The 27,953-nt window shown below is 42.4% G+C and overlaps 1 protein-coding gene and 1 long non-coding RNA gene across 2 annotated transcripts; one reads left to right on the forward strand and one right to left on the reverse strand.

Annotated features, from left to right (window-relative positions):
* LOC147795947 (uncharacterized) lies at positions 1-24,053 on the reverse strand. The gene is made up of 2 exons (XM_087130165.1): positions 23,403-24,053; positions 1-1,724 (listed from the first exon to the last, which is right to left on the reverse strand). Exons 1-2 carry the CDS (start codon positions 23,782-23,784, stop codon positions 1,699-1,701), a joined length of 408 nt encoding a protein of 135 aa, XP_086986291.1. The 5' UTR covers positions 23,785-24,053; the 3' UTR covers positions 1-1,698.
* On the forward strand, positions 20,274-27,898 carry LOC147795948 (uncharacterized). The gene is made up of 3 exons (XR_015423405.1): positions 20,274-20,332; positions 25,690-25,803; positions 26,215-27,898. It is a non-coding gene; the product is annotated as an uncharacterized LOC147795948 (long non-coding RNA).
* Positions 27,899-27,953: the final 55 nt, after the last annotated feature.

Raw genomic sequence — 27,953 nt, forward strand, 5'->3', positions numbered from 1 at the left:
TCCTTGATGCTATCCTCTTTGTCTAAACGACTCTCAAAATGTCACTACAAGTTTAAGCCATATTTCCAGTGAGCAATCCTGCATTGTCAAACACCATAAAATAACAAACACAACGAGAAAAAGAAAAGATGAATTTTGTTTCACATGACTTTTATTTCTGGTCTGTGCGATGACAGAATTACATGTCATTCCGAGGATCACATAGACTGCAATTCAATGACCGTGTACACATGCAAAACGATATCTACGTCGCAGGGAAGTTTCGGTCATACTTGTCACGGTCCCATATTTGGTGAGGACAGCAAATCGTGTGGTGCGAGGGGCAGAGAAACATTTTTTTCCTTTTTTTTTTAAACATTGGGAATATTTATACATATTTTACTGAATAGAACGAGGGCCCGTATCTGCAAATATTGTACCGAAGAGGAGGATTTCTGAAGAGTGCTTTTGTCGGAGAAATGACATTTTTAAAGTTAATGTTGCCTTACAATCCTTTATGAAAGAAAAGAATCTAGAGGTTTCTGTGTTTTTTGCGACTGCCTGCCTGTATTGCATTCAACGCACAAGGACGTTAGAGACTGTATACTTGTATTATCATTTTTATCACAACTCTCGACATATCGCCCATCTCAAAATCCACTGAATGTCGCAACGATGCCTCACCCAGATCAATCATTCCGCGGCCCCAAATGGATACTTCGCCTTCCGTCTGTAATTCGCTTGCAACCCGGACCCCTCGAAATGCACTAATTTACAATTTGGAGCCCAAACGAACACACGCAGAAGTAACCGAAAAAAAAAGACCCACGCTGCCCTATTGTTGCTTCCGTGGAGGCAATGCTGCGCGCCTGCATATTTGTTGCCACATTATCTCTGATGTATCATTTTTTGGATATGAATAATAGTAATGAAAAAGAAAAAAAAACGAATGCCGGCATTCTCCTGAGCGATGATGGAGCGACGGCAGAAATGGACTTAATCTTGGGTTCTTTTGAGCTGGTGGCGTCTGGTGTCGGGCAAATTTAGGATTCTTCCCGTGCCACGCGTGCTGTGCGGAAATGGACATGAAGGTTGGAAGAGAGAATGCTCGCTTGCTTGCTCCAAGAACACATCGTTTTGTAGTAAATCTACCAAACCGCAAACTGAGGTGAATGTGACAAATTACCAACACAATATTTTAAAGCTTAGCTTTCTAAAGACTGCAAGGAACTTTATTCTCATTTAGATAGACATACATTTGAATGGCTTCGTCTCAGGTTTTGGAGACAAATTTGTTTACAAAAAAACCAAGAGAACTCACTTTGTTTTTAGAAATCCTTATGTCCTGTATCATTATCACAAATGATAAAACAATAACACCTGTATGGATTAGATTTCTGAGAATTTAAGCTATAATGGATTCACCTGTTCTATATGATTAATTTGGGTCTACCGAAAATTTATGGTGTCCTTAATTTTTTCAGGATTATGTGAGTTTCCAGGATTATGACAGTTTCTCGTTTTTATGACAAAAGTCTTTCTTCTGCATGTGAAAAATGTGACTGAAGAAATAAAGATTTTCTCTGATGAAATGGCTAAGAATTATAAACAGATACCGTCCGGTCACACCGTCTGCCATGCCCTGTTCGTTTTTGCGTCTGGTGTCTGCGTATCTTTCGCTGAACGTCAAAGGGTCCTATCGATCTTTGACAGTGTTACTCACAGCCAGGAAGGCTCGGCGTCACCTGTATAAAGCAAATAGGAAGATTGAATGGGAAACATGATTCTAAGTTACGACCCTTAGATTTCTTAGTCAATTCACATCCACAAACTCCTTTCAACTTGGTAATTTTTAAAAATCACTTTTAAAGAGGCAAAATAAAATGCAACAAGAAGTTAGGAACGGGAATGATGATAACGCTTTGGTGGGGAAAAGGCCCGCCAAGCCGGCTCCAACTTTCAGTTTGAAGTCTGCCATTAAATACCATCGGACAAAATCGATGTTGATTGAAAAGGTAAACACACTGTGGTGTATAAAAGATCTTGTCAGGTCTGATCGAATAAATTGGTACCACCTGGAGTGCCGAATTAAGCCAGGCGTGGGGAGAAGAAATCAAGTAATCGATGAGAGGAATGAAATCAATTCTTAATGAAGAGGGAGTGGATCAAGTGAGGCACCGAGGCGCGGTAAATAGAAAAGGAATGGAATAGTTTGTCGTCTCCAAAGGAATCGATTCTCCTGAATGGCCTTTTAAAAGTTTTGTGGGTGTTATTATGTGTAAAATGAGGGGTTGCAATTGCTGTTCTGCGTGGATTTTAAAGATTAACTGACAACACACTGGCAACACCTAAAAGGCAAGAATACCCAATAAGTCATACTGGGATCAAAGGTAAAAGGTTCATCTCCTGTAGATTGCACTGGCGGGTATTTTAAAAAGAACATTACCTTCTCAGCTCCCAGAATTATAGGAAAATGACAGGAAAACTGATACATGTATAACAAACAACTGGGTTTACTCGTTACAATGGTGTCCTTGCAATGGTTAGGCTTCTTTAATTCCTTGAGCAGGGTAATCGTTTCTGTTTTTACTATATACTATCGAATGAAACGACGATTTATTAAATAATTAAGACACAATAAGCACAAGGCAATATATCTTGTTTTAATCACAGTTCAACTGTTGTACCCGTGTGTAAGCTGGCGATTCTGAGAAGCATAGCCGGCATATAGCCTTTTCTTAATTTCCCCTTTGTAATAAAGTTCCAGCCATGCCGAAAACATAGTGACTGTGTATGTGGTTTAGAACAGAAAAGAAACAAAATCTATTCCTATCCAAGGCATGCCTCAGCTGCAACGTTCGACATCGAGATGTAACGTTTGGTCTCCGTGGCCAAGTCGAATCAAAAACATCAAAACGTCACTTGGGGACCGAAAGAATTTCCCTGTACTGCTGTTAATTTTGAATATCAAAAGGCAATAACCATGATTTAGAGGAGAGCTAATATTGGAAGGGTGAAGCAGAGCAATGAACCATAGCCTACGCGAGGTTCGTCTGTGGTGGGATGGGTAAGTATTATGGCCCAAACTCAGAGAATCAAACACTGACTAAATTAATGATAGGTAAACTATTGATGGAATTTTTTGATTAATTGCTTTTTTACGACAAGTGCAAACCAACTGAAAGGTATGGTAAAGTGAGCGTGACATTGATGTATCACAGAGTCACGTTACCAACATCGATCACTGACACAAGTTACATTGTGCCTCTCCTCACATTAAGGAACTCTTCCTGGCAACCGCACCCGGTCCAGAATACTCTTGCAAACACAGGGCGCAACCCAACATGAAAAATGACTGAGGACAATCAGACCTAATGTTCGCTTGCTTTTGTCGTGTTAATTGCAATGCAGGTGCTACCTCTTTGCAGCGCGGAAATCCCTCGAAAGTGTTCGGAGTCGCACGCAAGATTTGACAACGAATGGTCACAGCAAATAGAGGGCGCACTTTAGAACCCCGTTGGGAGTAGGCGCAGCTTAAGGAAAAAAAAGTAAACAAAGGTGATGAACTCCAGAAAGTTCGGGCCTGACATTGAACATTTTTTTCCTATATTTGAGAGAGATGAACACAGGCAAAACGCTCAGCGAGTAAGATACCCGTGGTTGGGCAAAGTAAAAGCTAAGTGACGATCAACGTTTGATTGGGGGGGGGGAACCAAATAGATTTTGTCCCAACTTCAGACGGACTACGAACGCACCCACATCTACTTGAGGAGCTCTGGGATGTACATGTACAGCAGATATCCCGTGCACTCCTGGAGTTACGTGAACGGGGGTGTGATAGCCATCGACACATTTTTTCTGGTCCAACGTTTAAATCTTGTTTGAGAAAGTAATGATTGTAGGGTAATACTTATTTTTAAAACGCAATAAAGTGCAGCGTTGTTGGTCTAGTCACAGCCAATACTAGATTGTGGCCTTCTCTTAGTTGGCAAGACTGCAGAAAATACATTTTTAAATCAAATATTTACTAAAATTCTACCAAAAGAAACAGAATAAAATTTTGCAAAACTAACTCTCTATTTACCAGGTTTCGTGTAACCAAATCCATTAAGTGTCAGCAAATTCCAAGGTGAGTTGGGGTAAATTTAAAGTGACCGAATTAATCTCTTCAGTCAACCCCCGAGAGTGTCCCCTCTCAGTGAGCAGGCAGCATGAATGGGCAGAGCAAACAGGTCGCCGATGATTTTGGGCGGGAAGCCTTTTTGTCCTCCCCTTGGGCCACGCCATTCCACCTCAGAAGTCGATGAGTTTTTTAAAATTTGTCCCAAGGATTTTTTACTGTCTTTCTTGCATGTGAGTGTTGAAAGAAGGGGGCCGGCATTTTCAATCTCAATCGTAGTTTGTTTCTCAGGGGAAGCTGAACGCCAGCAAGGCCAGAATTCTGGCCAGAATAGCGGATCCAGGCCATTCCTAGACAGTATTTACATTTGTAGGTTGTTATCACGTCAGCGTGGTTCGATGAACAACCTTGGTGGTTGTCATGAGATTGACCGGCGCATGCTCAACTCATTTGTTTTTTTTTTTCCAACGGTGCTTACGGGTTAGCAATGACAAGTTAGGAAATCGAACAATAATTCCATTATTGTACAAAAGAATAAATACATCAAATCTTAAATGACTTCTAAAAACGAGCATATTTGTCTTGTGGTTTATATTTTCGTTAACCGCGGCAAATCTTTCAGAGCAGAGCTGCACCACTGCAACATAAATCGTGTTACGAGGAGTGACGGTAACTACATCAGCAATTGCAATTATTACAAGTAGGGGTTTATAAACTATTCTTTGTACTTGTTTTTAATCACTTTGTTTTCGTTTAAAATGTCTCATAGAATACGTGAAGTCAAAACGCAGGATCGATAATCAGGAAAATGAACAGAATCGATACATAAATAAGCCAAGCATTTTTCAAAAGCACATACTGATGTGGGTAGTGACTTAATAAAAGCCTATAGCACAAGGTCTACTTTTCGAGAGAAAAAGAAAACCATGATTCAATTTCCGTCTTAAATCATCATTTAAGAAAATTAGTTGTCCGCTGTTCTTTTTGGCAGTGTTATCTCAAATAAACGTGCCATATCTCTTATGGGTCAGTGTTCATTGAATATAGGTTATGTTTATGCTGATAACAATCTCGTTTGGAAGGGCTGTAGGCCTTTTACGCAAAGTCCTCTCAACAATAGTTGATTTGGCCATTAAACTCAACGAATTCAGCCAAATTGAGCAATTTATGGGGCATTTATCATCCCAGCAAGAAAGGAAACCAAGTTGGCTTTTGGTTACATAGTCATCAAGTTAATAACATTCATTGATATTTGACGGTTGTGTCGCTCTGTTAAATACACCGCACATCCACCGTCCAGCGTGAATTTTGTTGGCTTCGTGGCGCCGTGTGGCCCGAATTGGCCCGTCCCTGTGTGCCCGGACCCGAGTCGACCCCAAGACGATTTGGCTACCGGCAAGGCCGACTAACGTACTGATAACCTTCCTGGGAACCATTCCAATTCTTATGTGCTTCTTGTTACTTTTGATACAGTTCCAACCGAGGGAATGTCTACTCAAACCAACTCAGAATGGAATCCTGACTATCATCCATGCACCGTCCACGTAAACAACCCTTATGATACCGACGAAAGGACCCGTACAGGATCAAATTGCAAGCAGAAAATCATCTCCATCTGTATGGAGTGACCCCCAAAATCACATGGGACTTTTGGCAAATTGCCAGTAACTCAGTCCCGGGTGTAGGAGGAAAAAAGCTCCAGGTGTGTAACATTTCATTCTCCAATCTTCATGTCTTCAAGATGGCATCTTATCATTATCATATTCTCGCACAGTGGAATTCTTATTGAGAGGGAGACTGGGAACCTTGCCAGAAGGCAGGTCGAGTTGAGGCACAAGAGAACCGTTCGAAATTACGGGCGGTCCCCTACGTAAACACGCAATCTGGCGAAGCATATTCGGTTACCTGTTGACCACTGCCGTCTGTAGGTTGTGTCAACTTGAATCATAATTGGCTCAAATTCTTTGAGCATGATGTACACGCACAAGAGAAGTTAACTATATAGCGACAGCGAGCACCCACAAAAAAAGGGGGGGGGGAAATGGCTGTCTTAACATTTTTCATCAGTTAGGGGTGAAAAGGCCACAAAACGGAGACAGAATCATCAAGCATAAACGTGGCAGCTAACCATATGTTACAGACGTGACGGTTGAAGCTGGCGAGTGCTGGTAATTATGAAAGATGGTGTTGACAATCATAATTCCCGACTCATTTATCGATTTTTGAATCTATCCTGGACTTTTTTTGCACAAGGTCTTTGTTTGCCGACAATATGCTAAACGTAACTCCCTCCATAAATCAACCATATGTCACACTTAGCGGTTAATTTGTTCAGCATCTTAATTTCAAATTTTCATTCATGCATTTTTAAAAGAAAAGTAGCTGGTTTTCCCGGAGTCCGTATTTACTTCGAGTCTCGCATAGATAGAAAACGATAATGAACTCGATGTCACAATGAAGTTGGCCAAAGAGAGGGGCTACATCTACCGCTAGATTTTATGACCCTGAATAACGATGGAAAATTAAAGGTTTACGACTTTCGATAATCTGTCATCCCATGATTCTGGACACAGAGACCAATGCAGTGTTGCAGTGTGAACAATACGTTAATTCCCTTACCCCCAAGAAATGAACAAGTGTCATAGCAATGGAACTTGTGAGTAGGCATGATCGCATGCATTACGTTGCAAGAAATGAAGTGTACTCTACTGTTTTACCAAATATGGTAAAGATAAGTGTTTGTGAAGCCGGATTGTGAGTTCAATAGTAACAAATTACCACCGAATTCATTAAATTCGTTCAGACGAGATGCTGGAAAAATCGACGACACCCCAAACCCACAACACTGGAGAAACTAAACAAACCATTCTTTGCTTACTGTAATCCACCAAGCTTGACGCGTGATTGTTGCAAAAGCTCTCTCAAATCGAGAGGAAATACAAAGAAATATCCAACAACAACCCGATGCTGTCCCCCTCCCCAGAAAAGACTTCTAATTTGGATGAAAAGGGTGGGGGGGGGAAGGAGAGAAGAAAAGGCTTCTAATCTGCTGCCTGCACGGATATCATCAACCAATTTGTGTATGAATTCCTCTCACCTGCCCACCTTCTTCAGGAGGGGGTCTTTGACCTTTTTTCTTTTCCTTTGTCGTACGGGTTCGAGCGTGTATGTGCAACCGCGGAACTCCATTGCATTGTGCAACAAGTTCCAGATATCCCGCATCGTGATGCTTGAGGAAAAACAAACAAAAACTAACCAAACAAAAACCCTCAGCGGCTTCCAAATTTCCTGACCTGGAATTTGGTTTTCAAAAAGTAATCCTGAATAATTGTTGTCCAGTGGAGACTGGCAGGTACAAAATGTTCTCGTTACCAAATGCTTCAATCCTTGGTTTCTGGTCCCAGATATAATCTGCGATAACCTGTCTCTCTCGCGTTCAACGAATTATACCTGTTTTATAGGGTTTGTCTTTTCTTACTTAATGATGGACAAGGAATGAAGTCATGCGTGGATTTGTTTAAACACATCCAATGAGTCACTGGACTCGAGCTATACACCGTAAACAGCGCAATACCTCCCCTCGGCTTATGCATTTTTTATCCAGTAACGTTTTCCCGGAAGCAATCCCTGTGGAATTCCACAGAAAACCCCCCAAAAAGTTGGTACGCTGTGCACCTGTTTGCAAAAAAAAGAAGAAAAAAACAGAAACAAAAAACAAACAAACAAATTAAAGACGTGGACAATCTCCAGCATGAAATAATTCGCCGAATTCTGGCTTAATTGAATGAATGTGAAACACTAGGTTGCAAATTTTGTATAAGCGAAGTGAGGAGGTGGCTAAACTTCTTATTAAAAGCGACTTCAAACTAACTGTGAAGCTTTCCAGTATTCTTGAATGACCTCCCCACCGCTTTTTCTTGTACTGAAAGGGCGCGGTTTAATTGGCACGTAAGTTCCAACCACTTTTTTACAACAATGCTTAGTTACCGGGAACTACTTTATGGGCGGCGAAGGAGCCACACCGCGACAGTTGGTTCCAATTATTTTGGTCTTACGGAATGTTGTCGACCTGCACTATACATATACTCTTAAGTACACTGCCAACTTTTTTCATCTTTTGCCTCAAGAATCACTTACTCTTTGTGGCAACCTGCATAAAGCGTTCACCATAAGGGGCACGATAAGGGTTGAAAATAACACAGCGCCTTGGGGCCGGGCTGGGGGAGGTATATATAGCCCAAGTAAGTCTTTAAGGTCTCATGGAGCTGACATAATGCGGATGAGGTGCCCGAGACTCATTCCTGAAAAGGGTGCCAGTTAACGCATCAGGACATGATATCTTAGGAAGGGATGGAGAAAGGATTACGATACAATGGCATCCAGGGATCATGCTGAACCTAACCATACCACTTGTAGGCCTACAGGTGGTAAGTCAATAAACGTAATGTGGGGTGACAAAGGCAAGAAAGCAAGCTTCACAGACGCAAATTTGTACAAATGTTTGTTGAATTATTACGAGTTCTGAAGAAACGTGCATCGCCTGCTGCGTTGCTTCACTAAAACAACCACACGTACAGGCCTAAATACAGAAATTTACCAAACTGCACTCAGTAGAGACTGCAGGGTACTCCTAAGATTTACCAAAGATAGGGGCAATTGAAAAAAAAGGAATAATTGGAATATTTTGAGTGTCTTAATCAACATTTTTTTTATAGAATTCAATGCCTTCAAAATGCATTTTGGTTTTAGAAGTCAAGACAGAACATGTTACTTTACGAATTATCGTTCCAGAGTTGGAAGTCTGATCATTTCATGCTCCAATTTTAGGGATCAATGCTGGTCACAAATAAAGCTTTCTTGGCGCATGAACGGAATTCTGACATAAATGGGAAGCAGTTTCGAGGGTTGATTGGATGCGAATTTCCAGGCCTTTTCTTTCCTGACGATATCAAACAACGAAAAAACTGAAGAACGGATACTTCCAAATTCAGGACTCAGCCTCTCTGTACGGGAAAATAAGCGACCAGGTGGTACAGCTTCACTTTTATTGCTACTTTCAAGGGTTTTTTTGTGTGCGTGAAGAGCCAACCCTCGGTCTCAAAAAATGATGATTTATGGTCACTGAATGCACACCTGTTGCTGTCACCATGGCAACCAGACGATGACATTTTGCGACCGGGAACATTAACGCGCGACTGGCTTTTATTGCATAGCATCATTAACATTCTTTTGTCTGGTCCAAACTTCCGGGCTCGATGGATCGACACGCGATAAATTTTCAATGAAGCCTTCTTGAAACGAAGTGTGTGTGGCCCCAGGCCTAATTAATCATTTTCTTTTTTCTTTTCTTTTTTTGTGATTATGATGCTTGGCGTCAAAAGTCGTGAAGTTGAAGATACATTGCCACATCTTGCTGTTAACATGTTTGGGGAACTAATTACGCTGTAGGGCTGCATTCAGTAGGCCAACTCAGTGCCTTAAAAATGGAGGAGCAAAGACAAAGGTGACTCATTCTAATTACAGAAAATATTGATGCGTACTAGAGTTTGCAAGTTGTCGACCCAACGCCCGTTTTGAAAGAGTCCACAGATTTCGCACATTGTGACCGGCCAATGCGTAGCAGACTCTAGGAGGCGCACTATTGTGAACCGCCCGTTTTGCCGAACATGCAGAAATATAAAAATTTCGTTGAAGTTATGTGCCCCCTCGTCTCACAGCCACATCTTCAGCTTTATACCATGTGCCTCTTGACGAAGCAAGCATGTAACTTATGTTTACCGCGCCGTGCCATATAGTGCGTTGGTATTTCCCTCTTCTGTTTTTTTTTTTTCGGCGAGCTTGCAATCAATACCATAGTCGCCCACGGGTCTGGTGCGATTCTTTTCCGGCATGGGAATTCGGGTGAATCTCGCTCGAGGTTATTCTGCGGTGGATCGGAGTGCGGTGCGGACCGATGAACGCCTAACGTGGCGTGATAATCCCCCTTGAACGGCACATCTTGACGCTTCGTTTGCTCGGCCACCGTGCTGGTTCCCGTGCAATTGTCAGAAATATTGGGAGGATTTTCACCAACCATTCTAAAGGTCTGTTGTCGTGATACATGTATGGCTGAATGACAGCCCAAGTGTAAAAATCAGGGCGCATGAATTCACAATGGAAATACGAGCGAGAACAAAAAAAACGTTTCTTTCATTTCATGGAGCAAAGCAACCAAACCTAGCACGAACCAATGCAAATAGCCCTACAATTTCATAAAGAAAGTTCACTAACTTCTTTAAGCAAAGACAACACCTTGGGTCTTCTGTGTTATGAGTGCATTGTATCCAAAAGTAGGGGCAATGTATCATTTTTCAATGGTTGAAATAGAAAATAATGATAATTTGTATAATATTGGTACAAAATTCGTTACTCGTGGTAATGATACAAAATAATGTATACTATTTTGCAAAGGTTACTGTGGAAATCAGACTAAGTCGCATTTGAAAATGGTAAAGAGTTCAGGCGGCGTAATCATCATACAAATGAGCATAACAACATATATTACGTAGATAGCATTTGAAGAAAAACGACTGGTGATAAGTAAAGAAAGGATTTTGTATTGATCATTTCCAAAATTATTTCCAATGTGAAATCATCTTCAATTCATAAGATGCGCTAATTCACTCTCGTCAAATAAAAAAAGTACATATACTCGACTCTATGTGTACGTTTCGTCCAACAGCTGATGTGAGCACTCTCATCTCTCGACACCCACTTCATAACGTGTAAATTTTGTCCGGAATTGAATTAAACGGGACTGCACAGCACTCATGCACTATTCGAAGAACTCGTCCGTTTCCCATGGGGTCTTTTGCAAACTTCTGGTTTGGGTGAGTTAATAAGGTTATGTAACCCCACAATAGTGGGTTGTATATGGGGTTAGGGGTGAATGGGATCAGGTTATTACACAGAGGGCATAATGCCAACAAACTGGAAGGTTTTCAAGGACATCAGTTTGTTTTCAGTGGTTCGGAAGTGGCATGTCCTATGTGAACATGTCCAGGTATATACGCCCGGAGAGGTCATTTGTGAAGCGTGCACACACTTTATGTGGTTTTAAGTTCACCTAAATCCCATGCAGAGGGTGAAATGCGGGAGGCTTTTTTCATTTCTTGCTTACATATGAAAAGTAACAACTCCGACCATAATTTTCGAATCCAGACATTTAATGTACATATTAAGCTTTGCAATACTCATAAAAATGGAACCTCCTGTGCCCTCTTCTTTTGCAATGATCGTTTTGAACGTTTTATGACAACAATGGGTACAGGTTTGAAAGAAATCGTCCTGGTATTTTCTGACGTTACTTTGTGGAGCAACACCAGAAAATGAAACCTGGACAAAAAGACGGCTGAGGCTGGGATGCGGCTTGAATCAAACAAAAATGACTGTCAATATAAAGTAACATCAAGTAATGAACGGCGTTCATTATCTCTGAAGCTCCTTTTTTTTGCGGCAACTTCTGGTCATCATGCCAATAATCAACTGAATTCATTTCCTTATTCTGAAGGCAAAGACCACAAAATATGCAGGACTCCTTAAAAGTTAACGAAAGATTCACAGCAAACGTTATTTCGTTAAGTTTTATTGTCTCAATGTCCGATGTCGATGTTACGATCCTCGAGGACCTGTGGTGTGTACAATTATGTAGAGGACGCCACCAACGACAGTATGTTTCGTGTGGGTCAAGATTGTGATGCAGTGAAGAAAGGCGTTAATAAACTGATACATGAATTCATAAACAAGAGAAGGTTAAGCTACTTGTCGTAAGCTTTTGGTGGCAGCTAAAAGGAAGCTTTAACTTTTGGATCAAAATCATTTCTTTCTTATCATTTAAAAACGATGCCGCCGTGTGTTAGAACACCGCGTTTTTCATATGCATTTTATTTTCGATTTGGACTCCCACTGGAAAGATGAGAAAATGTTTCATTCAAAATTGTTCCTTTGCTGAGATTCACAACTTTGTTGACGAAATGATTTCTAACACCAAGTGTAGTACTTCCTTATGTAAAATGATTTCCATTTAATTTGGAAACTTGAGACATTTGGTCGGTCCTGTGCTGACCAGAACAACAAAACCTTGCCGGGTTAAACTTATGTTTGTACTTATAAATGTGTTCACCTAAATGCATGTCATTTTTTAAAATCGACTGCACAACGAAATTAAATACTTGTATTTGAAAATAATGACAACGGTGACTAAGGATAATTACAAAAATAACAGTTAATAGTTGATTCAAAAGTAATTAGAATTTTCTCAATGCAAAACCACATGGCGGGCTCTGCAGTGTTCTGCCGGAACAGTGTACCAGTTTATAAACATAATCAGTTCAAAAAGAACAATAACTGTTCACCGTAAGGGTTAGCGGTACACGTTCAAGTTAAGTATACTATATTGGGAGAGCGCTACATGGATCCTTTCAATTGCCTTGAGTTAAGCCTACCCACTCTTTATTGGCGTATTTCGGGAACAATTGGTCCTCATCAAACATAGCGGGACCAATTAGGCCGTCCTGACAGGGGAATAATGCGGCGAGCGGGTGAGAGTGACCAGGCAATGGCGGGAGAAATGGGAGGTGTGAGACGGCGTAATTGGGGGACAAGAGGTCGGTCCCTCATCTGCCTCCGCGGTAGATGACATGTGTACTGGCATAATAGAGCACATGGGTGGTGTGATTATTATTCAATTTAAACGTCTGAGCACTTGGAAAATAGACACCGTTGTGACCATAACAACCAGCCGAAGACTTTTTTAAAGTACACTGGTACACGCAGTATAATAAACCAAACAGAGCCATGTTTAATTGAAGCACCGCCTTAAAAAATTTCGCATGTAAGATAATGCCGCTGTAAAATGGATAATACAGGTTATAAGAATGGGAACAGAAGTGACAAAATGACAACCACAGCATTAAACTATTCCATCTAATAGGACGTAACATAAAGAGGATACGTAGTATATATATACATATATAGTGGGTTAACAAACACAAAGTGCAACGTTATTTTTATTAGACAGATGACTGTCGTGTTCACGGGAACGTGTCTATAGCATAGCAACGTCCATGACGTCATTGCCACATGTTCGCACAATGCAGTTACGAAATTCTTTCCATTTTTGATGACGTCCAAGTCACCTTGCATTTGCGACAACACACAGCGGTTAATAAAATGTGGCAGGTTTTTAGGCTCGCGGATTTCCCATTACCTGCTTAGTAAGTCATTCGATCCTTATTTATAGAATCAAGGACGATATTCCATACTGCATATCTGTTTGGTATGCTGTATTTCTTACTAAAAGCTTTGGTGATGGAATTATTTTGGATAAAATACTGAACAAGGAACAGACTGTGAGTGTAAATGTCATGGGTTGTTTGTTGATATTAATTCACTTTAAATTCGTATGGTTTGGGGTCGAGTCAAATGGTGCGTTTGGTATAGTGCGGCTTGTGCGCACGATATGGTCTCACAAGGATCCATGGTTTGGCCTATTTTGGAGGGTGGGATGTGAAACCTTACTTAGTAGCCCCCGTACCCTATAAAGCTCTGGTATGCTTTCAAATATTGACATTACGCCCTCGAATGACATTTTTCCTCATGCATATTAGACAAACATGTCGTCGTGACCATCGACATGAGACTAGTCTTGTTTTGGCTTCTTCACACGGTTGGAAGACAGTGTTCCAACAATACTTTTTTTTTTACAAAGGCATTTACGAACTTGGACACCGCCAAAATAATGACCAAATTCGATTATCTGTGGCCTGCTATATATTTTCAAAGAAATTGAAAATGTTTGATACCATGGATTAGAACTGATTGACCCTTTTGCACTATACCTTCCCTTGTTGCTCTTTGCTTTCATTCTGATCTGCCTCCCAATTTTAGGTTCGCTCTCCCTGCACCCCCCCCCACACACAGAGCCCTCGGAGAAGTCTTTAACAGCTCTTGAACCGCGTGCATACATACGAGCGCAGGGTTTTTCACCGCGTCATTGGTACACGTCGTATATATTAGCCCGTTAGTGCTGTTTGGGCGACTTAATCAGTATTCATAGAACCCCAATCCCATAATCGCGTCTCAAATGCGACACGCTGGATACAATGAACTCCTGCAGCGATCGACGGGGGAGGTGGAAGTTGAAGACTGTGCTTCTTTTTTACATTCCTTCTTTTTACATTGACAGGAAACTATAAGGTTATGAGAGTACACTGGTTTTTTTTTGGGGGGGACCAATTTTTTCCCCAACGATCAACGGTTGTGATAATGATGTCATTATTGTAAACACGAGACGACATACGAAGAGCAAATGCTAAACTAATCGCCTTGATCACCAACAGAATAAACATGATGTAGTGATGTGAAATGTCTGATCTGAGAAAATCCTTTAAAAGTGTGTAGGGATTAGGCAGTAAGCTGCGTTTTAAGTTTTAATTATCAAGGTTTTGAGCGAAAGTTCCCTTTTGACTGATTTCCTTATGTTTGCACAGTGTAAATCACACAAACCACGCGTGCATTATGCAATGACATTTCCTGAAAGATGAAAAAACTGAAGTTATTGGCAATACCATTAATGCCAGTTTTGTAGGCCAACAGACCTGTACGCGAGTTGGTGGTTATATACGTAACGGGCCAAAATTTGAAAGCTTACAAATTGTTCGAATTGTTATAACGGTTCTTAGACTGAGATAATCTCTGGCTGATAAACTTGCCAGGTGAAAGTCAATTCCCATGACGTCAAAAGGAGTTAACGACACGACTCACTTCGGGCATAACATGTCGCCTCTAATCTACAGGTAAATTTAAACGGCCTATTTTCAAGTTTATTCTGCGAATGTATGGGTCTGGCTCGTCAGAAACAGATCCCGCAATACAAGTCCGGCATGCCACTGGATGCGTTCGTGGTGCGTACCCATCGCCCCGGAATCGCCATATTCTTCAAGTGTACGAGGGACCACTTTTTGGATGCCGCGCCAGTATCTCGCCGGAACAGATAATAACCTTAAACCAATATACATTAACGCGAACAAGAGCTTGCACTTGCCACGCTGCGTGCGGCCTATCGACGATATTATACCCAACGCCGCGGGATGTGTGCACCGTAAACATTCGAAACCCTCTTTAAAATTTGTGTAATACACCACATGGCTAGCGGCTACGAACTCCGTCTGCTCCTCTAATGCCCTCCAATTCAGGCAACGTGGTCAGAGATCTGCACCGTTTTGGGCGGGAAATGTGGCTCTGTGCTATCTTTTTTTTCTAAAAGATATATTTCTTAATTAAGCAGGGTCACGAATCCGTGTGGTCGAGTCTGGCTGGCCGTGTAAATTTATAGCTGGTAATTACAGCGGAGGATGAAAGGGACACCACTTTGTAGGGATGGGGAATAAGACAGTGGTCCCAGGTTAGCGAGAAAAAACGAGGCAACACAGTTCTGCAGGATGAGACACTGGACACTTCAACTGTAACCGAATACAGTGTTCGGATTGATGGAGTTGAGGAGACAGGATATTGTTAGCCTAATCCCCCTCGAATAAGGGATTCGCTCCTCGTAAGCTTACAGGTGTCGAATTTTAACTGCGATTTTTCTCCAATTACTGCTTATCAGAATTTGCAAAGATATATGGGTGGACATGTACCTCCGGAAATTTTAAAGCTGACCTCTGTGCCAATGGAACACAGAGAGGAAATAAACAGGGCCTTGTATTTTATGTTATCAAAGTTAAAGCCTTCTGCATTTTGGAGCGAATTTAAAAAAACCCAAATCTCCCATATAGTTGTAAATATCTATCTAATTTTACAAGCAAGTGTCCTGGATTTGATGGCAGACATCACGTCTTGAAGTGAGACAAAATAATTTGTTTTGCATGAAATAATAATGTCTTTAACTGATGAAATCAATAGTGCCCAGAACATTGGTAGAACGGCAGTGGCCTACGATAACCGCGTTAGAATCCTTCAGGATGCGGTAGGTGAAAAAACAGAAAGAAGTGATCTTTGGGACCAACTCGAGTAAAGCTACGATCGTGGTCCTAATCCGTTCACAGATTTAAAGAAAAGCCTCTGTGTTACGAAGGTCAGAGGTCGAAGGTCGAGGGAGACCCAATGTAGGCCTGCGTAAACAGCCTCTGTTGACTGTGAATAGGCTGATAACGCAACTTCGGATTTTCAGCTCGTTTCAGCGCCTTACTCCCTGCAGTACATGTAGAGCGCTGGATGCAGATATTCTTCTGCTTCATTCTTACGCTCAATTTTGAAATTTTCTAAAGTCTCGTTTCCAGTTTTGAACTGAATAGATCTTTAAATGATTTCAGCGTCATGTCAAAGTGTCCTTCTGGTTGCATTCTGTTGCATTATTCTGAAAATCACCCGGGTGATTTTCACCCCTTGTTGTTGTTGTTTTGATGTCTCGTAGCCTATATCTGCATGTTCCACTACAGTGAGGACCTCGAGATTAGTTACAAGTAGGTGTGTTTTTGCCATACATTACATATTGATCATCATGGAGGAGGCGAGCACTACGGTGAAAGGTTTCGGGTAAGGCTTTTTGTCGTGTTTGGGGTGATTTGTACCACGTTGGCGGTCCAAGTTTCCATTTACAAATGTACCGAATGAATTCTTCACACAGGGCAGCTTAAAGAATATTAATTTTGTTCTCAATTATCCGATCAAATTTGCTCAGTTTTGACGAGGCTTTTCAGTCCTCACGACTTTGCGGAGTCTCGCGTGCCAAGCACCAAAACGGAGATTACCGGTTCAAATGGCCAAGAAATTGGCCATTTTCACGGGGAGTTGCACGATGGAAGCTCGGCGCGGTCGTCACGACCAGCTTGTCATACCACACTCGCAGGACACGAGCGCACAGCTAATGAACACACAGCCATGCATGTGTGTTGCCGTCTACATGTACAATGGCACGGATATGAATTTGATATATGACCGTAAGATGATGTACACCTTATTAGCCTGAGCTAGTTACCGGCCTCAGGTTTCGGGCGCTCTCTCCCTCTTTCTCTCTCTCTCTCTCTCTCTCTCTCTCGACTGAATTGAAAGGGGATTACCGAGCCGAAGTCAATTTAGCATGCCTGCAGACAAACTACAAGGGCTCCGTCGTCCCTTGGTCCATCCATCGCTGGCTTAGGTATACAACGCTTGATGGGGAGCCCGACCGCTTGTTTCCCCCTTGACACAGCGGGGAAATTTTGCCGCGGTTACGGCCCGTGTTTTGCCTGGATTAAGCTTCGTCTCTGCACTGCCCGGGGTCACGCTTAACTTCACATATCCCCTTTTGTAATTAACGACGTTTCTTGTTTTTCCGGCCACACGATCGACGGATTTGGACTTCATTTACTTGGCATTAGGTTTTTCGTTCTATTTTTACCCGTCTTCTGTAAAAGACAGCTTAGCTTCGGGAATATGGAAACACGCGTGCCTGCTTCGAGTGCTGAGATCGTCTGTTAAACCCTGGGGACCAAGATATGACGAGACATCTGCAAACAAAAATGGAATGGTCGATTCCGATTGGGAAGTCAAAAAAATGTCCAGGGCAAGATATTTTGGACTTCCTACTTTGCATCGTTAATTGTAATGAACACTAGAACAAACGTGGAATACGCGGCTCTCAATATGTTATATAAACCGTGCAGTATCAGCACTCAGGACACACTGCACGAGCATGCAGTTTAACCCCCCCCCACACACACACCTTATCCCTCAGTAAATGAAAGTTAATTTCTTACCAAGGAACTGGAATTAAGCTGAATTTTTCATACATGACATTCTGGGTATACACAGTTACATGGTGTGGTTTCTTTTCCTCGTGAACCGATGCGGATTCGAAGCCACGCACCGGTGCACCAAATTCCAGGCGGCAAGCCACTTACGGATGGTGTGCCATGCGTTGATCTTTATGTCACATGAAGGTACCTGACGCTTCAGTTTACATTTGACACATGCATCAGTGAAGATTAGATCCCAAAATTAAATCATTTTGCCGACGAGTGATAGAGATAAATGCTGACAAAATCGTCATAATTGAAATCCATACTATTAGAGACCAGTTCCTATGATAATATTCGCTATCCATCATTCTCATTTTGATCAGTTTTCCGTTAACTGATGATTCAATGTCTGGCTCTTTTTTTTACATCAAAAGTTTACTGTCGGAGTCGCCATTCAGACGCGTCAATCTTATTCAGCAAATCTAATGATTCCCCCCCCCCAAGATTGTCAGAATCTCTTCTTGTCCGACAAGGGCCATTTACCATGGCCCTGCCATGGTTAATTAAGAAATCAGTCCAATCAAGGAGGATTTGGGAGTGTGTATGGAGGCGGGGAAACACTGGCAAATTTTCGGCATGAGGTGCGACGGTGCAAAGCGGCCGGCCTCGCGAGCAGGTCGTTTGTCGGCTGATACACAGGCGCCAATTTCGACCATTTATCATGCTCAGCAAAAGGTGGAAACCTTCCGTCCTAATCTACGTCAAGGCCTCGTTGCGAAGTGCCAGTTATTTTCCGGAAAAATATACCTTTTATCAGATCTGTAATCGAGAGGGTAACACATCAGTTACAATGTGAACATGTCCTTGAGGCTATGCTGTGGTGACGCGAACACCCAAGATGGCGTCTGGTGCTGTGTTTGCCGTTACGTTCTTCATCTTATGGAATCTGTGACGGCAACGAAATGCTCGCAACACGCGTGTTTTTTTAAGTCAGGGAAAATGGTGCAATTTCTCAAAATTCTTTAAATATTTTCTCTTGAAAAGCCTCACTGAACAATTGTGACCTCCCGACTTTTAGAACATGAGTGCGATTTTTTTATAGACACAGTTCCAGCGGGCTAAAACCAAAGCGTCAATTCTCTAACACAACTTCTGGTAGCTTCGTTTCACTTACCTAGTCGTATATGCACTCTGAAGTCATCATGTTTTGCGCCGGGCTATCAGGGTTGTCGGCGACAGTCTTCCATTTTTTTTACTTCCAGTCGGAGAAACTCTCTTTTCGAGATGACAAAAACGCCACAAATACGTGGTCAAAACATGACAGTGGACGTTACGGTTTACCGCTATTTTGAGGCTGATTTTCAGCGGGGTGATAACCACTCCCTATTATTATGCAAGAGAGGGTCTCGCCGTGTACCGGTAGCGTCTGCATCCGTGTGAGCGGTGAGGGTGCTAGACACGGCGGAGATCTCCTGTGGTCCAGCTCAAAGCACACCGCACACCGTTAGCTGCGTCGGCCCGGCCGGGCAGCAGACGCGATAATTGGGGCTTATGTCCCTCCGCCGGTCGCGCTAAAAACCCGACTGTCGGATCGCTTGTGGGCAGTCAACAACAAAACGGTTAGATGAATACCTCTGAAGCTTTCTCTGAGCTGTTATGTGTGGCAAGTTATATTTATTTATTTACTTATTTCATTTTGCTCCTCGAAAAAGGGGGAAATGTAAATATGATTTCTCTGTTGATACATGTACGAAATCCGTGAGAATTTTTTTTGCATTTTTGCAGAAGAATGATACTCATTTACAGCATAAAACATGCGCACTTTTAATATCAAAGCTTAGCTGTCCGCAGTGGACACAACCACTAACCGAAAAGGAAAAAATAATAACATTTCCATGTAATAGACGTGACGAAAGTGGAATAAACTGGAACTGTTCTCGAAGTCTGGACTGAACGACTGGCCATTGCCGCACAGAAATGCAACCTGTGCAACCTTTGCACAAAAGGGAGAAGTTCGAATGGTTAAACTGATGTCATGGTACACGTGCATTTTGAATTCTTTGAATATTATCACTCTAAAAATTTCCGGGTCAGATTGACCCAGAACTGGATCCCATTCGGCGTGACCCTTTTCCGATGTACAATATGACCCCCTTTCGGGTCATATTTGACCCTTTCTGGGTCAGATTTTTGACCCATCCTGGGTCATAATTTGACCCGGAAAAGGGTCATGCCGAATGGGACCCAATTCCGGGTCAATATGACCCAACAATTTTCAGAGCGTATGCAGGTCTGGATCCAAGAGTGGGATGGGGATCACTCCCTGCTTATTGCCATACTTTGTAAAGACCTACGCCGAAAGGTTGGAAGACCCACTAAAAGCATAAACCATGTTGGTGTCTTTATTTTGTGTAGGGTGAGGACGAAACAAAGCGATTGCATGGCTTAACCAACGGCGACAACTTTACACGTGGTAAGCCCAAACTTGTACGAACAAAGTTTCCCAAACCCCACAGTAAAAAAAATCCTGGACCCTCCCCTGTTATACCGGACCTCATATTTTTGGGGTTTTTCCCCCTTAATTAGTTGGGTCTATTCACTTTGTCTCTTGGTCGACGACGCTGCAGTCACATGGAACAATACTGATGGTCATGTATCACTCCAGATTAAGACGAAGACAGTTCAGGATTAAAGTCGGCTTTAGGGCAGAATTCACATAGGCCTACAATGCAACCGGCTGGCATCATGTTTGGGGTATTTAGGACTGAAATTGTTTACAACCATACATGACTACAGTTGCGGGTACCAGGTGAACTATTGTGTTTCTCTCGACAACAAAGGAAGTATGTAATATTTCCACCAAAAAGTTAATTTAACTATCAATTAATTTGAATCCACTATATTTTTCTGCTCTGGTTTGATGTTTGCCTCCGAAAACAAAAAGGCTATACATTTTCTTTATTTCCTGTACCACTGTTCCCTTAACATGCTGCAGTTGCCCACACATGCCAGCATAAAGTTGCCTAAAACTTTGGCCGTGTGTACCCTGGGGCGTTTGTGAAGAAAAAAAAGCAGGCTTTTGGTTTCTGTGGGTTGTGATCAGATTTAAGGGTTTGAAAAGACACAAGAGTACCAATTCACTGCGTTCGCTTTGCGAATGACAGAAGAAAAAGTTACTGTCAAAGCTGTTTTGGTCTTCTGGCATCTAAGCCCCCTGTGATCTGCACATATGCACATCCTATAGGGCTTATGCTGAGTACTATGGCTCTCGAAGAAGGTAATTATATTCAGGAATTTGAATATATTTTGCCTCCATCACTCTTGTTCTCCAGACTGTGCGGAAACTATCCGTTTACAAATTAGTGGGCTGTCGTTTTCAACCAATAAAAACAACCAAAATAATGTCGCTGCATACGTCGACATGCGCATTATTAGAAGAAATGGAAATTGCAGAAGCGTAAAATATTGGCGTAATGTAACGAAGATGCTAACATCCGACTTGGACATGATCCTCAAACAAGATGAAAATAGTGTAGACTTAATATGAACAAATTGAAAAACAACAATTACTGTTATTTGACTATGCCACGTCAGATCATTATGCCCAGTATTCGTGCCGTAGTCACTTTGAACCTCATCCCTGGAAAGAGAACATTATGTTCCACAATTCCTCAAAAATCCACACAGACTTGCCATTGAAAAGAAAACCCCAATTATGCATATAGATCACCCTGCTTTGGCCACGGTAAGGACACGTTGGTATGATACACAGCCAGGCATCATATTAAGCTCTTTTTGCTTGCTTAAACCATTTTTCACTTAACTGTTTTTTACTGCTAACTAAACTTTTCTGACTGTTCGATCCGACGCATGCGCTCTTGATTGTGCTGGAGGTTGTGATTGTGCCGTGTTTACATTCTCATCCGGGCACTGCATGGAAATTATGTAAACTTACAGGCACTTGTAGGTATATAGTTAACTGCAAACCAGTGGCCCGATACAGATATTTCAACCCGAGGAAAGTTTGAGAAAGTCGAAGAACAGTCAGTTGAACTGCGTCAGTTAAGGGGTCTAATATGGCGCGCAGTGACTTCATCAGCTCCCTTGTCAAACCGACTTTCACTAAATTCCTGGGCCTATGAATAGTGAATTTATCCAGCTAAATGCCTTTGACTTTCTTAACAATTGCATTTCGAGTAGAGACCTTATAAGACACGTGATTAATAAATCTGTGGCTACGCTTGGCACATCAAACAACTTACGGAAAAATAGAGACAGATAAAAATAAACTTGAAAGCTTCATCTTCTTTCAAAATATTGGGCGCTGTTAAATGTTTCAAGTCAATAAAAAACAGATAACTTTAAATGGCGTTTGTGCCGACGGTTCAAAAGACAGTAGTACGTTTTGTCCAGTTTAATTTCAAAAGGCAGAAGGTAAACAATCACATCTTTCTCAAACATTTTGGTAAATCTCAATAGTCTTGGCCTCAGTAGTTCAGTTCCCCCCTTTTATTTACTGCTTCTGAATTGGCCACAAATCACCCTGTATCGGCTCGTCCACATCAGAACGAGGGGAATTTATGCTCACGGACATCGGCTGTGTGATCCAATCGTTCTGCTGACTGAAGTCCCAAAATCGGCTGCAGATGGAGTGAGGTTTACAGCGATCTATATCTGGGGGCAGTTTTGGTAGATGGCGCGGCGCCCGTGTACAGGCTACAAGCGCACCGTTGCGCACTATTCGTTGAACGTTCAAAAGTACCGTGGTTTATGTCTTGAGCAAGAGACACGCATGCTTCCGCGAAAGCGTACACGACTCTATGGGCCCTTGTCAACGAATGACCTCCCCTGAAGGCCAGAGCAGACACTGACCAATGGAGGAGGAGGTATGGGGGAGACGGATGTTGGTGGGTGTATCCTTTTCAGTCTTCTCTCGTCTCAAAGAACGAATCAAAATGACTGGTGTGGCCCGCGCTGTACCAGCATCGCCGCGGATATAGCTGGAACATGGTAAGCCTGGTACCGGACAACGGTTCTTCCAAAGCAGGAGGAAGTCACGCCAGTGAAACAACCCTTCAGGATGTCAGTCCCTGAACTATAATAAAGGCATTTCTCATCCAAAGAAAGTGAACTGTTTGATACTCAATGGTGAAATCGAGAAGGAAGTGACTGCTTAATTGAAAGTTGCGGTCCCTGTGGTAAAATGTTTAGAGCTCTTTGAGACGCATGGATTAACGGCTCATAAGTTCCAGCTATACGTTTCCTGCCTGTCCAAGCAGGGCCAACACCTCTAGTATATGGATCGAGTATCTAAACAGCCATCACTGCACAAGGTTGTTGTTTTTTTTCTATTCGTCGCAACATCCAGCAGAATTGACTACATTCTGCGAGCATCTTGATAAAACTAGGAAGATCCGTCCTAAAACAGGAGGCAGAAAGCCACACGAAGTCAAGAAAAGCTACTATTACCACAAGGGAGGCGGGGATAATTTGAACCTCCTCCTACAGGTCATCATAAAAGGATACTGAAAAAGCAAACCTACCTGGTGATAATATGAATATTTCCAGCGCTGCAGGCCCGAAACCGGCAGCTCCATGGAGAATGCAACGCTCCACGCTGTCGAAGGGCCCTCCAAAGCTCACCAGACATGACCGCGCAGCCCCAGCAGACCATGTCAGGAATATCCCCGAGTCTCGCACAAATAAAAAGGGACGAAGATTTTTCCTCTCTCTCTTGTGCTGGATTTGGGGGCACGATGCGGATTGGCCACTAACTAATCGCACGGGGGTTGCATATAGTGCTGGCGCAGTTAGACTAGGGGGATCGAACAACGGCAGAGATTTACCGACCGAAACCTGGCGCCGGAGCGACCCTGCCTTTCCCTCGCTAAAGCCCCCTCGCCTCAGCCGAAGGATTGCCGGCATGAAGTGGTCGCCGTTACTGTCATGCCGTGGAAATCCCGTGTATTTACAACACCAGATGAAACATGTTTCCACACTGAGAACGGTTGAGCAGGCCTCAATGAATGTGTAGAATTTAATACCACTGCTTTAGTTGTCTCATTTCGTAAACGCTGACGGCTTAGTTTGGATCGGCTCGAGGTATATTTATTGCCGAGTATAAGCGCTGGACCCGAACGCAGAAGAATTTCCATATAGGCCTATAAGCGCCTCTCTCTGTTGAATCACGAGTGAGCGTGTACTGTTTTTGTTTGGCTTGATGTTTTTGGGAGAATAAAGAGTGTTTTTTTGTCTTTACTTAATGTTGCTTTATCGGGAGTAGTGAGCCTGGCACTTCAACCAGAAAACAGGCAATTTAACTATCACTATAACTTACAACAATTTTAAATGCATTTTCCACAATGTTTCAATGCGCCCAGTTGTTATTCTAACAAATAAAATGACAAGTAGACAAACTCGACATTACTGTCCGAGCATGGCATGCTGTGTTTTCGAAATGTCCCGAGAGGTATTTGTAAAAATCAAAACAATACATTGATAAACTGAAACGTATGAAGTGGATTATGAACTTAAAATGGTCTTGTGCGCATTAATGCCCAAAGAACAGAGTGCTGAAGACAAACCTGGATCTTTTTTTGTAACCCATGGATTAACTTTGACAAAGGTCCCATACGAGCAGAGATCTTGTTTAAATGTCACGTGGACTTCTGTTACCGTCACGCCAACAGGTGAGGCAGAGCAAGCTTACTCAATCGACTTGTGTGCGTGTGTACACCATTAACTTCTCGGGCATTTTGCGTAACGGGGGTTTCAACAACAGAGAGGCTGGCTAGGAGTCCAATCAAAGAAAGAAGGTTTAAAATGTTTTCACAGTGGGATATAACAGTAATCCTTCGGCTGCACGGTTAAGTTACCACGCAAAACAACAGGGATATAGATGGCTTTAAATCCAAGAATTCGCGGTTTCAAATCTGCCACGCACGATATTTACAATTCAAAAGAGGTAGCCAGCTTCTAAAAGGCAGTCTTTACAAACGACAAGCGTTGGAAAAACTTTTAGAGACGAGCAAGAAAGGACAAAAGGGGTTTTAGTGCCTCCTTTTTTGATAAAGAAACCCGGGAATTTTTTGTATGAAGTATTGAGTCGATGGTGTGATTTCTTTATTTGAATTTGGACTTTTTCATTGATGAAGGAAAAAAAAGGTTGACTCTCCCGACCTCCCGCCTGCATAGCCAAGTCTGTACCGCGCAAGCTATTAGAGCAACCATCAATGATGGATGTGACATTTTGCAACCAGCCAAAGTACAGGCATAAAAAAATACAATGCCAGTCTTTTACGAGTTCAATTATTGAAGATTTTTAAGAGGTATTTGGAAGTTGTGGGTTTTTGTTTATCTATTTCTTTTCTTTTTTTCAACTCTGGGCCATCATGAGAGAACAAAGAGACTGGCTTGTCACCTGGACTTTTCTGAAAGTGCTTAACATCAAACCACCCGGCTTAGCAAATTAGCAAGTTTAATTAGCTAACATAAGCAGCGCATCAGTCAGAAGAGCTTGCCATGATTTTCTTTGCTGGTAACCCGCTTTTACCCACCAAATAATGTTCTTCGCTTAGCGAATCTGTTGAGTCAAGCAGATCTATAAAACTGGCTTAAAAGAAACTTGATAAAAGCATGTAGGAATTCCCCTCAACAAATTCCACAGTTTCCGTTTTTGCAAATCAGCTTTTGGCAAACTATTAGTTTGCCGTTTTAGAACAACGCCCAAAACGTAAAAAAAAATCCCAAGCAGTTGCTGAGTCAGGAGTCCACTAAAACTACCAAATACTAATGAAAATATTAATCGATGTTGCATTTTTACACTTACAGACGAGAACTGAAGTTGGGCAGCCAAACGTGAACTGACTTTTTGCAAACTAAAAGATTATGAGGGACATCCAGCCCACCGTCGCGCACCATGCGTATGCACGCAGAACATGCACGGTAGGTAACTTCGCATACCGAGGGAAAAGACTCTTTGATAAAGGTATTTAGCACTGGAGAGCTGAAATGAAGTCAGCTGCCCCATTATGTTCAGATTCGTTGAATTCTGTTCCTGAAATGATCCAAATGGCCTACCTAACAGTTTCGTGTTCTGTGGGTGTTTTTAAAGAGAAATATTCTTCCTTTGTTTGGTGCAATTGTACCTGTAATGACAACCAGAGCGATGATTGATTACTGTTGACATTAATTTTTGTGTCCCTTATATGACCTCTATTAAATTTTGTTGCGACGGTGGTTAGAAGTCTTTGTTCACGGAAGGCTGTGCTTTGGACTAAATTCTTCAGCGTTAAATTTGTGCGGAGAAAAAAGTGTTCGAAGAGTTTTTGCAACCATTGCATCTGTGTCTTTTAGATTCTTGTGCCTGTGTGGATGAAACTGGGCTTTGGTAAGTGACCAACGAAACACATCCGTCAGCGTGACAGCTAGTCAGCCATCCAGATCGCCAGGCCAGCAGCCTTAAATTTCATGCAAGGCAACCAATCAGCCATGCAGCTATCCAGTCAGCCAGCCAGGGGCAGCTAGCTGTAGTTGCCATAGCTGGCGCGTTCGTTGGCCGGTCGGCTGGCTGGTTGGGTTGGGTTTATAGATATGGCCGTGTTCAGCGGAATCTTGACTGTTGCGCAAATCTATTTCAAGGCAAGTCAACTCTGGATTGAGTGCGATTAATATTCGTAAGTTTCAAGATTGCGCTGAACAGCCAGTTGGCGTGCTGGCCAGCTCACAGCTGCAGGTTAAGCCAGCTCTCTGGCTGGCTGGCTATAGCGGACCATATCCCTGCCAGCCATATTGCCAGCCAGTAAACCAGTTAGACAGGCAACCATGCGCCCACGGCCTACAAAAAGGACAACCAACAAAGCATGCCCAACCAACAAATCAGTAAACAGAAATCAACGAACCACAAAAAGCGCACTCATAAAACGGGCGAGAAACTGACATTGGATCAAACCGAAAAATCCATTATTTCCTCCTGTACTTTAAAGGTAAACAGGCAGAATTTGAAAGTACCAAACGTTTTGAACGGACTGACACGTTTTGATCGCTCCAGAACTCTTCAAAACCAAGACCGTTGCATCGTAGCTTTTGTTTCGTTCTTGTAAATGTAAAAACTGGTATATTTAGACACAACGACCTCTTGCATTGCTTACAAAAAGAAAGCGAAAGAAGAACGGGGGAAAAGACCCCACAGGAATAGAAACAATGACGGCAGTGTCCCGGATGTAGAAATATTGACACCCCCATCATTAATTTACATTTACCCGTATTGCTCGATGCGCGGGACTGGATAGCTGACCCGCCCAACCGTTCAGTTAATTTATGCGTGTCCAGCTAGCTCTCAATTCTGCGAGCAAAAAAAAACCCACAAAAAACCCCCAAAACAACAACCTCCCCCCCCCCCAAAAAAATCTGGAGAAGGGGGGAGACAGCAATTGTAAACCCGTTCCATTGTGCAATAATTTACGACCTCAGGGACTGTAAACTCTGGGCAGGTTCGACAGTACTTTTTCTTCTCTTTATTTTAAACATACTTTTAGGCAAGCTGCAGGCACACGGGTTTCTGTGGAGACGTCTGTCTGCTCCGCTCCGCCAGCCAGAGCAGTCAAGCGTGCCCGTCTCTCACACATAACTGCTCTGCACACTCCTCCTTTTTTCCCTTCCCCATTATGGTTTCCCCTCAGTGGAAGCTATCTTTTGGTCTCTGTTGAAAAAATTCACGTGGACGTGGCGTCAAGGTTATTTCAAGAGACCTGGATGGGGCCCAGTGTTGGTCATTGTTGGTGCTTTTTAATGATATTCTCCCGACTCAAGTCAGAAGTAGGTCCACAGTTCTCAAACAAAAGCACCCTCGATGCTTATGTTGACTACAAACTTTTCAATCAACCTAAAAAAAAATAAACTGAAATGCCCTTCTTTTTATGATCAAGCCTATTTTGGACATGAGACACGAGACATGTTTACGAGCGTAACGCATGGCGCACCGTTTGCAAATGTACAGTGCGGAACGAATTATTCACTTATGCAGATTAAACCAGACGAAAGAGAGAAGGATAAACAATGTCTCCATATGTCTGCAGTGGGTTTTTTTTTTATGA

The sequence above is a fragment of the Acanthaster planci genome, linkage group LG19, assembly GCF_054643075.1.
Source record: "Acanthaster planci isolate LZ-2023a linkage group LG19, COTS_SCS, whole genome shotgun sequence".
Classification (NCBI taxonomy): Eukaryota; Metazoa; Echinodermata; class Asteroidea; order Valvatida; family Acanthasteridae; genus Acanthaster; species Acanthaster planci.

Coding starts and splice junctions, on each gene's coding strand:
- LOC147795947 (XM_087130165.1), bottom strand. CDS start 23,784: ATGCCGGCAATCCTTCGGCTGAGGCGAGGGGGCTTTAGCGAGGGAAAG. Junction 1,725..23,402: donor AATATTCATATTATCACCAG/GTAGGTTTGCTT, acceptor TGCTTTATACAG/GTGACGCCGAGCCTTCCTGG.